General features: G+C 38.8%; 1 protein-coding gene across 1 annotated transcript; it reads left to right on the plus strand.

The window, feature by feature from the left end:
- Nucleotides 1-3,548: 3,548 nt before the first annotated feature.
- Nucleotides 3,549-6,372, plus strand: gja10a (gap junction protein alpha 10 a). The gene is made up of 2 exons (XM_028395371.1): nucleotides 3,549-4,976; nucleotides 6,334-6,372. The coding sequence occupies exons 1-2, from the start codon at nucleotides 3,549-3,551 to the stop codon at nucleotides 6,370-6,372; spliced, it is 1,467 nt and encodes a 488-aa protein (XP_028251172.1).
- The last annotated feature ends 5,436 nt before the right edge of the window (nucleotides 6,373-11,808 follow it).

The following is an 11,808-nucleotide window of genomic DNA, read 5'->3' on the forward strand; positions in this document are numbered from 1 at the left end:
GCGTGCCTTGCTGGTCATTGTATGACACTGCTGTAAAGAATTTCCCTCTGGGATTAATAAAGTATCTAAAATAAAAAAAAAATAAAAATAAATAAATAAAATAAAAATGAACATTCATTTTTCATAAAAACATTGTGTCAAATTAGATGGTAACACTGAACACTGAAATTATAATTTATTTAAAAAAACTGAAATGAAACTTTTGCCATGTTTATAGCCTCCTTCAGTTATCATACTCCCAAAGGCAGTTCTTTACTCTGAGAAGCAGGGCTGGACATTGCACCTGCTGCAAAGCATGTTGGTGTAGCCTTCAGTTCTTACAGGGAAATGTCCAGTCTTGTCCTTGCATACTTCTCTCAGTGTGTGTACATTTGTATATCATTACTGATATTCTGACACTTTTGGATTGCCTCAGTGATGACATACACAGATGATGTCATAGATGATCAAGTGAATAATTTTAGTGCAAATTAATTTCCAAAATTCAAACATTTTTGAGAATCCATGCATTCAAGAGGTCAAACAGTACTGTCTGACAGACCTATTGTTCAGTCTGTTATCATGCCCTTACAGGCCTCCCACCCTGATCACCCCCCATTCAGGAAACAGATATTTGGTCAAAATAGGACCAGTACTACAGTACTTTTCAAATACTGCTACAGAAATGCATCTATCTATCCTCAAATAGATATATTCTTTAATCTGATTGGATCTTATAATTTAATCACTAATGTAATAAAGCATAGCATTTTGCTCTAAATCTGAATAAAGACAAGCCCCTTACACATGTATACATAAGTATTAATGTGCAGCCTGGTTTCAATGTATAAATAGCATTATATATTGTCAATATTTATATTAATATTAATAATATTCTTAATAATAATCTTAATACATCTCACAAAACTGTCTTAATGACCTGAACCAGCAGTTATGTTGACAGTGTTACAGGAACAAACCCTCTGGCCCTCAGGTTTCTGTGCACATCAATAGGCTACATGGGAGGTAAGATTGAAGGTGTTTTACCGCATGTTTATGTGCTCTCTAAATGAATGAAAGTCCTCATATTTGCCTGTCCTGCTGTCAGTCAGGCAGTTGGGTGGAGCATGTGATGAAGCTTGTTGTGTAACAAATCCAATGATCTTGATGTGACATCTGGCTTTTGGCCTCAGCGACCATAGCAGTAGCTTCTGAAGGGAAAATCAAATCAATGCTCCATTGACTCTGTCAGAGTGTGATGGAAACCTAATTAAAGGCCCTACAGGCACAGCTGGTCATTTTATGCAGCCAAGCACCAGGGCTCTAAAATCAAGCCAGTAATATGTACTATTTGCTTTTCACTATTCAGTGAGTGAGAGGAACTGTGGGCAGATAAATGCTTTGAAAAAAAATGAATTGCATAATGTGACTTTACAGAGTGAGCACTCACATTAGCAGGATCAATCAAAATCACTTTCTCTTTTTAAAGTTTAAATTAAAAAGTTAGTTTTAAAGGAGTTTCTTTTTAACTTTTCTAATGGTGTTTTGTATTTTGTGTTAGGGAGACTTATAACATTGAAGTTGTTTCTTTCATTTTTATGCTAAGCAAAGCTAATAATGTTGTGACCCTGTGATAACACACATCACATTCACAGAAATCTACTTACCTCAGTCTGCATGAAAAAGTAACTTGATGTATTTTCCGATGTTACTCAAAAAAGTATCATTAAACTTTTTTTTTTACAGTATGTACCAATAACAAATCCATGTAGTTGTCCTGTCATGATCTTCGCGTGGGATATTGTGTCATTGACCCGTGTTGTCAGCCAGTCTTACATGCATGCACATACAGTACCTATACACCTGTAAAATGAAAAGCTGTTTGCACATGGTGCTGTAAGGATGTGACCTGTTCATCTAGAGCAGTAGGTTGATCTTTGATGAACTTAAGTGTTAATGTCTTGCTGCTGGTTCAGCCTCATCTATGTTTTGGGCCCTTTGTGATAGACCAACCATAAACAAACATCTCCATTCTGTCAGAAAGCCTGATATTGATGGCACTGGTTGGAGTTGGCATTGCTGGCGTGGGAGAAGGGAGAGGGGTGGGGGCAGTGTCCCGTCGGGTGGTAATCGATGCTCACATCCTGTGAACCCAGCATGTAACACGGGAGAGCACTCCCGACACACAGGAAGCCACAGAACACAAAGAGGGACAGAGAAAGAGAAGAGCAGAGGGATGTGGACTGGAATTTGGGATCAGCTCAAAAGGACCTTCAAACACCTCTATGGGGTAGCCATAGAGGCACAGTCAGTTTCAGGATGCTTATATAAAAATGATGAAGTGCATCTACAGGCCAAGAGGGAAACCATACAAGTGACAAGTAAGTGCTGCTAAATGTTTTTTTTTTTTATCGGACAGCATTTTTGGTCTTTAAAGCAGTTACAGATCATAACATTGCAGTATGGATTTTTTAGGCACAAACAAAGCAGTAAAAAAGTCAACAAGCCTTTATTTGTTTACAAGATGTACACAATGGCCACAGTCCTGTCTAGTATTGTAGTTGCTTTGAATCCTTCCTCAAAATCAGTTCCTTTCCAGTCTGCAGTAATAATCAGTGATATTTTTCAGTGTTTAGGTGTTAGATACATTAGGTTGGATGGATTATGTGAACTATAAAACTGACAGGTCATGAAATTGTGGAGAAGAGACATTGGTTCCCAGACTTTATCCTAAATACTGGACTCAGCAGGGAGGTGAAGAGACGTCTCAAAGCATGGAACACATGTATACTATACACATGTATACTGCAAAATACATCATTTTTAGACAGTTTGAAATTGCATTGACCCCAGGGACAATGCTGGTCCATGAGGTGATTTTGTTGTAGTGTATGAGTAGGTGTATTTGCACAGTGAAGAGCCACATAATTGAAATGATACTACTTGAAAAGAGGAACCAGTCACAATAAAATGACATAGTACAGGATCACTGAAAACAGACCCTGAAGTTTGTATGCAGCACTCCTCAGTTCCTGTATCTTTACAACTATTTATCATCCAAGAGACCCTGGTTGCTTCAGACTCCACCAGCATTCCCTCCTAGTACAAGGCTGCCTTAACTGCTCTCCTTGTTGGCTGGCATCGTTTGGCTCTTTGTACTTTGTACCTATATGTGTACTATATATAAATAGTATAAATTATCTTCTGCTTATATAGGTAGTTACAACCATTAGGCTATGACATCAGCATGATCCAAAAATCTGGAGGTACAGTTAGTAATTTGAGCAGGAGCTCCACTTCACTGTAGAACCTACGGTAACCAGGAAGGGTCATGATGCCTTGGCATCAGGTCTATTTAAGTGCCAAGTAAAGGTAACAAGGAAACACATAGATTCTATCAAGTATGCAAACATTGTGATTGATAACACATATGTTCAGTCAATGTTCAGTTGTTGGCTCTGCACAGGGAAAAAACAAAACAGTGCTGATGTATGGAACTAATGAGTTGTATTTCCTTTTTGTGGCTCCACAGTTTGAATATGTGGCAGTGAAGTGGTGATAAGCTGACCATGGGTGACTGGAACCTGCTGGGCAGCATCCTAGAAGAGGTCCACATTCATTCCACTATAGTGGGCAAGATTTGGCTCACCATACTCTTCATATTCCGCATGCTGATCCTGGGAGCAGCTGCTGAGGATGTATGGGATGACGAGCAGTCAGAGTTTGTCTGCAACACTGATCAACCAGGCTGTAAAGCGGTCTGCTATGATCGTGCGTTCCCCATCTCCCTCATTCGTTTCTGGGTCTTGCAGGTCATCTTTGTGTCTGCACCCTCGCTGGTCTACATGGGCCATGCTCTCTACTGTATCCGGAGCTTGGAGAAGGAACGTCACCGCAGACGCATCCAGCTCAAGCAGGAAATGGACGAGGCTGAGTTAGCACTGGATGACCATAAACGCATGGAGAGGGAGCTGAGGAGGCTGGACGAGCAGAGGAGAGTGAAGAAGGCTCCTCTTAGAGGATCTCTGTTGAGAACATACATCATCCATATCCTTACACGCTCTGTGGTGGAGGTCTGCTTCATCCTGGGCCAGTATGTACTCTATGGTGTCCAGCTGGAGCCACTCTATAAGTGTGAGAGGCTGCCTTGCCCCAACAGTGTAGACTGTTACATTTCCAGGCCTACAGAGAAGACCATTTTCATGGTCTTTATGATTGCCATTGCTGGTGTGTCTCTTTTCCTAAACATTCTGGAAATATCGCACTTAGGCGTCAGAAAAATCAAACAGACACTGTATGGAGAGAGGTACATGGAAGATGACAGTTTGATTTACAAGTCCAAGAAGAAGGCCTCCTTACCACACCTTTGTGTAATGAGCAATGTATCACCTTACAATGGGCCTTTGACTCAGACCTTCAAAGTGATTCCAGAGATGGATATGAAACCGCCTCATTACAGTGGACTCAGACCCAACCAGGAGGTGCCAAGACACAACAGCTTGGCTCATCTTGGGCACAGTCAAACCAGCTACATTTGTCCGCAACCTAGGATGCCACCCAGGTCTGACCACAACTGTGCAATCCAGATCCCTCAAACTAATGAAAGTTCAGAGGTCCACACAACTATGATGGACCACCATCTAGCCTGGACATCTCTCATGTCCACTGTGGATGGAAATGCAACAAGCCAAGAGGACACTCATGAAGAAGAACATCCTCATCCCAGTAATTTAGAATCTCTGCTTTCCAGCACCTTAAGGCCCAGTACTATCAGAAACCTAATTGAAGAGGAAAGACGGGAGTCAACAGGAAGTGAGCTTCACATCCCCAACCCCAGGAAGACAAGCTTCATGATCAGGCCACCATCTGAGAGCTTGTCATCCATAAGTGGCTCCACAAGTCCGTCCTTACATACCTCAGAGGAGTCAGATGAACTGGGCTCCCTGCAGGGGGACATGCCCATGATGCCACCTGCTGGGGGTCGACGAATGTCAATGGCAAGTTATGAGTTAATAACACACCAAGCTAGTCCAGAACATCTGGACTCTGCCTTTTTCAGTTCAGAGAAGGAATGATATGTCACAGACTCCTGATCATCCAATAATCTGTCATGATTTTAGTAAGATCAGTTTGAGTTTTTAAGAAAGGCAATGCCAAGATTAAAAGCTACTAAACTTGAATTCAGTTGACAAACAATAAAAGCAACTAGACAGGAAGTTTAAACACGTCAGTCACTTTAGGACTAGTTAGCTATGATGGCCTATGGTTGGTTGTGGCCTGGACCTGTGACTTACCGTGTGAAAGGATGTGAGGTGATGGAAGTTCCAGGGGCAGCACAACCTGTTTCTTGTGGTCTGCCCGTTACAATCTCCATGCTGTGGTTAACTTTCCTGTTCTTTAGCCAGTCATCAGAGTTGCTGTCTTTGCCAAATATGTTGAAAGAAATCATTCTTTTTATAGACATAGGTTTAGTTAAACTCTTGTTAGTGAACAGTAAATGAAGACATCCACCATGTCTCTGTGCTATGGTTTCCCACTTTAGATTCAGGTTAAGGTAGTTGCTTATGTTTAGCAGTGACTAAAAAGACACTGTCATGATCACACAGATTTCAGTTTACAATAATCCCTAATATTCTCCTGTTCTCAAGTGTGCCTTATTTACCTTGACTCATACTGACACACAGCTGCTTTGGGGCATTTTTATTTGTCTTTTTCCTCTGAAATGACTGAGCAACAGTAATGCAAGTTCAAAGAGGTGATGAGCTGTGTGGGTGGGACTTCTGCTCAGTTCAGAAAGTACAAACAGACAGCAGGAACAAGTGACTGTCACTTCATTGATAGGAAAAAACTCAGACTGCTCTAAAGTTATCATGTTATACCCTGGAGTTTTTATAGTAGGTCAAAAATAAAAAAAAGACATTTTAAATTACAGTAGTGCTGAAGAAGATAGATTTACCAGAAATGATGATATTGAATGAAGTGAATAGGTGCATACCTGCACCTTACATAATATGTAATATCACACAAGATAACACACAAGATTTAAAACAAAGCAGCATTTTTTAAGAAGTATTTATTTAATGTATAAAAACACTTGATTTAATGTACTGCACCTTTTTACTGAACTGTACTGAACCTTTACTGTACTGAATCTTTTTTTATGACACCCCACTACTCTATACATTTCACATTTACTATTGTATACAGTGCTTCCTTATCAACTAAGGCAGCACAAATATGCCAACAATGCTGCATACACAAATGTGGAATACTTGTTGATGTAGAACATTGTTATTCATGTTCAGAAAACTGCCTATACTGTATAGGTCAAATGTCTCTCTTTTTGTTTTTCAGAGTATGTTTCTGGATATCTCCTCTATCATGAAGAAGTGAAGAGACTAACAACATGGCTGGTAGGAGCTAGCTGGGTCACAACAGGGGAGAAACTGTATTAATGATCCAGCCATCAGCATTGATCCACCGCTCATGTCACATGGGGCCAGAACCAGTCAGTCAGTCAGTCAGCCAGCCATGATGAGACTCAGGGCCAAAGCCCAGTATAAATTGGATTAGAAGCACCTTACTGTGGGTACTAGAGGGAAAGGAGGGAAAGCTGATTTTTTTAAGACTGTGCAAAAACATTATTAATTCTGGAGCATCCTCAGAGGATCTGTTTGTTTCTGTGCCATGGACGATCAGCTTTTTTTATGTCAAGGGCCTGAGTAGAATCTGTGTGTATGATTGTATAGCTATTTGTATACAGATAGTAATTATAATACTTTATAATATCTTCAGATTAAATGCTTCTTAACAAAACAGCAAAAAAATATATTGAATCAGTGTCCACAAATCAGCACACTATGGAGTTGTCATGCGTTTTCTTTTATTTTGTCTTTAAAACCCTTTTTTTCATATCAAATAAACAAGACATGACATGTTGCACAATATTTACCAAAAAAAACAAAACACAGCTCATTGAAACATTGAAAGATAAAAAGGGAAATGAAAAATGTTCATCCGCGTTTAACAGTCATGTTGTAGTTACTGGGAAATTATATAAAATGGCACCAAAATTTACAAATACAATGATTTAAGCACTGTAAAAAGTTTTAAAACACAGAAACTGTCTACATGTCTATTATACAGTCCTTATCCATATAAAGAGGTACGCTGAATCATCCAGGTAGATAAGTGTGAAGAGTTGGTTCAACTGACATTTATATAAAAAACCTTAAAAAAATCTGAAATTCAAGTGGCCCAATGCATTCTGTGCAGTGTCTGAAATACAGATACTTCCTTCAGTTTCTGCATTACAGCACACTGAGGGTATCCCCACACACAGTGCCTGAACACACAATACTCACGGTGCCTGTTGGAGCTAATATTCTATGTGATAACATGCAATGTTACAGTGATTAAAGGAACAACGTCAGGGTAATGATGATGATGATGCTCTACTAATGTGGTGTGAAGCACCTGTCACAGGAACAGAGAGTTTGCCAGTGGAATTACATCACAAGTTTTGAACAGATGGTATAAATACTGTTCAACATTGCAGCAGGTGCTATTGTTTCTATATGAGTGTATGAAAATAAGGGCCACAGAAATCGATAACTGTAGTTTTTTTTCCCCAAAACATTTGAAGAATGAATTTCTTTACTTGTGTTACAAGCACAGCGGTGCATAAATATTAGCATACTGCTTAAATATCAGATGCAATTCGTCCTGCCAGTTTTTGCCCTTTGTTTGTTAGAATGGATAAAAGCCTAAGAAATAATTTAATGCCTCATTTTCACATTTAGTCACACAGAGGTGTAGCGTTTGTCAAGCCCAGTCACAGAGGTGCATCAGAAAACATATGCCTTGTAAAAGGAAAAAAAAACATATGAACAGAGCAGAACTGAGTGCAATGAATCAAATCCTCCTTTTATTTACTGGATAGTTTGGCCTCTATAACCTATATAAGGCAAGAAAGTGGTACTTGTCAGTTCCTGTTTTTCCTCACAAAGTCCACAACACTTTTAACATAAGCGAATGAAAAAGAACTTAGCTTTTCTATTCAAATAATAATAATAATAATTATATCTCCACAGAAAGAAGTACACACTGTAAACATACTCACATCCCTTAAGATTAAGTCTGTAAATTCTAAATAAAAACTTTTGATAAAAAAACAATACAACTATTAAAAAATCGTTTAAAAAAAAAGCTAGTGACCTATGTTTAATATGAATGGAATTTTATCTATACCCCTTTCCCCGTCCCAACAACAGTTCAAATAAACACGTTCACATTAAAATCTATGACTTTAGTGTACATTCAGATCAGACAACCAGTCTGACAGTGGACATGTTACTCTCAGATTCATTTAAATTGAAGCTCGGTCAAGCTGCCTTTGTCAACTGATGGACTATTTTTAGAACATAATTATTTTCAAAACTCACCCAAAGAAAATGATCTTTTATTTCAAGTGCAATAACCCATTCTTATTTTTGCAACAAATTGTAGTTGTGTGCAAACAGTGGTTACCCTGAACCTGGCAGACTAATGAAGGCAAACAAAGCCAGCATTCACATGCCGTGGACATGCTCCACTGCAGTGGGCAGTAACACAGCAGACAGCAGCAGCAGCAGCACTCGCCCTGCCATGTGCCTCACTATTGACTTTTCAGAGATGAATTTGGCATCTCTCTAGATCAATAATATGCCACTGTGTGTTTGTTCGGACCATACATAATCAGGGATACTGATGTGTAAGAACTATTTGATCATTTGCTTATTCAGTGTGATTTTTAATATGTAGGTGTCTTTTCCCCAACACACTGATGCTTTTTGTAGGGATATTCAGCATCTGTACAAAACATTGCAGCTAAATACATGATTACTATGAATTCAAGCACTAAAACCTAAGACAATAAATATTGGGTTAAAAGAGCACTTATGATTTGTTTGCATGTTTGTCCACAAGTGTTTCATCCCATTAAAATGTACACCAATGTTCCAAAACATCAGGGAATATTAAAGGAACCAATATTATTGTATATTATAACATCACAACAGGTCCTAAGCTTCATCAAACTGGTGCAGTGTTTTCTTGGTCAGCATGTTGGGTTTACCAGCCTCCAAAATGGCCAAATTATAAGACAACTGGGGTGGAGATTGTCTGACACTATGAGGCTTGTCAGGAGTTTCTTCGCTGGTGATAATATTCACATAGAAGTATGGAGTTGTACTGGACAAATATTAAAAGTCACACGATCTCCTGCTAATATGTCTTTGAAAGACACCACAAAGCCAATGCATTCTCACACCCATTGTGTCACATATCAGTTGCATTTTCAGCATCATAGTGTAATGCTTCTTACCACCCACAGGAGGTCGCCTAAAGGCCGCTACAAAGTGATAAGAGGTAGAAGGGGTGGAGGCACACACTAAGGAAACCCTTTACAATGTTTACACTGTTGTGTTTTCACTCACTGTTCTTTCACTTTGTCCTGCTGCTGTAGCTCTGTACCTGGTTAGGGTTAGGCATTAAAACACTTGGCAACTTGGAAATAAAATGGACCTTTCTTGGTTTAGAAGATTATCTAGTAGTGTGGGTTCAGGACTTTCTCTCAGAAAGGAAGTGACAAAGCTTTATAGATGTGTTTCTTTCAGACCCTAACCATGCCTGTATGTAACATGCTGAGGTCTGAGGAGGGGGTTAATATTGTTTTGGCTCATTGTTGTACATAACTACCATTACTTTTCGATCACCTAGCATCATATTGTAGAGTTTTGCAGCTCCCAGTTTCTACTGAACTCACTCTGTGATAATGTGACTTGCACTGTAAATCACAGAGAAGAAATGCATCACTAAACGTTGTCTGCTCTTTGTGTGAGAAATGTCTTCATTTGTCAGTGGTTTTTCAAATGCATAGCATTTCCAAGTTGACCTACTTTAACAATTTTGTAGAGGTTTACTGGAGAGGGCTGCATCATTTGGTAACAGTGATCTGCAGCAAAATAAATAAGGGTAGGAAACTGTATGTGTTTTAATCACATCTTTATGTGATTAAAAATATTTGTGCTGTCTGCCTTGGTAAAGGAAGGTTATCCTACCAAATTCATATAGTGTGGCCATTTTTCTGTAATTATATATAAAATGACTGAGGTCTTTCCAAGAATCCTCCAATTTAAAGAAAATGGTTGAGATTGTTCTGAACTGAACAAATAATTAAACAAGAAACACTTACTTTGGAAATGTCCATTAGAAAATGTAAACTGTCACCAGTATGGTCTTTTCTCTGGTCTTTTTTCTTTCTCTTTTCTCTCTGTCTGTTTGGACAGTGGTTATGGACATATCAGGGCCAACCAGGTGTGGCCTAGAGGAGACAGCGGTGCAGTTACTTACTAATAGTAATCAGTACAGTCTCATGAAGAAAGGCAGAGGAGATGTGTGAAACATCCATCCGAGTACACAAAAGTAGGAGTGAAGTTTAACAAAGAAACTTTGCATAATGAGAGTTCATTGGACCATTTCTATTTTTACAAATACACACCTTTGGTAACATTTTACTTTAGAGTCCTGTATCGCTCAACAATTACTGGATGGTATAAAATGTTGGGTAGCTCTATGTAAACTGCAGTGTGGTGCTGCAGTGAATAATTCACATGTTTAACTGATAGTTAGGGGGACATATTAAGGACCTTTTGCAGCTTCTTCTTCATAGTAAAGAAATGTTTTATGGGGCCTGGGCGTGAGTGTGGAATGGAAAATGGCAGCCTGTCTGAGAGAAGTTGTGAGGAAAGGGACAGGTAGACCCAGGTACAGAGACAAACTATGACTGTACAGTGCTGCTTGAAAGTTTGTGAACACTGTAGAATGTACATACATATGACCTAAAGTCCTGATAGTAGAAAAAGAGAACCTAATCAAACAAACACTTTCATTTGATTACAGAACATTAACTTTGACCTTGAACCATGCTCTTGTAAAAACACTTGTGTGTGATTGTTGTTGTCTTTCTGCATGACCCACTTTGTCTTGAGGTCACCGACACATCCAGCATTTTCTTGTTAAATTCAGAAGTAGACATACAGCAGTGTTCTTTTTGGAGAGCAGCGACCTTCTCCATGTAGCTCTGCTTTGCACACCGTGTTCAGTGTTCTGATGGTGGATTCATGAACAGTAACATTACTTTAGTTAATTTTACAGGTTGCCTTACAGGTTACCCTGGTTTCCTTTGTAACTTTGCAGACATGACTTTGGTGTGATCTTTGTCAATAGATCACTAACAATGGACTTACATTTCCTGCATCTGTACAGTCTGTGGATTTGTGTTCATACTCTTTTAAAAGAGTTGAGTAACCTTTATAAGCAACAGTTTGTATGAGATGCTCAGAAACATCTTTGATAGATCACTGTCCTTTAAGTAAAACAGAGCACTCACTGACATCCTCCATTGATTGAAAACACCTCTCAACAGATTCATTCAAATAAACTGCTAAACTCAGGATTTCTGTGAAAATATGACCTAAATGTTTTAGGTCATATTGTGCAAAAAAATATAGAAATGTCTAAATGATTACAAACATTTAAGCAGCACTGCACATTTATATAAATATATTTAGATAAGGAAATAGGGTCCATGGACTTTTCAGTCACCCTAAAGAAAAACAATGTACGTTTAGTAATAAGTTTAAAATAAACCATTGTTTTTTTGTAAATGACACATGGTACAATATGTGTATAGAAGTTTGCTGAACCTAGTTCGGCTTAACACAAAAAAGCAATGTTAGTTGCAAAATCGCCCAAATGTTGTACTGTTTCTTTACTGAGATGCTGAAA

Source organism: Parambassis ranga, chromosome 22 (genome assembly GCF_900634625.1).
Source record: "Parambassis ranga chromosome 22, fParRan2.1, whole genome shotgun sequence".
NCBI classification, from domain to species: Eukaryota; Metazoa; Chordata; class Actinopteri; family Ambassidae; genus Parambassis; species Parambassis ranga.

Excerpts from the sequence above, each read along its gene's own strand:
- gja10a (XM_028395371.1), top strand. The coding sequence starts at position 3,549 with ATGGGTGACTGGAACCTGCTGGGCAGCATCCTAGAAGAGGTCCACATT. Across the intron at positions 4,977-6,333 it reads GGGGTCGACGAATGTCAATG|AGTATGTTTCTGGATATCTC; the intron begins GCAAGTTATGAG and ends TTTGTTTTTCAG.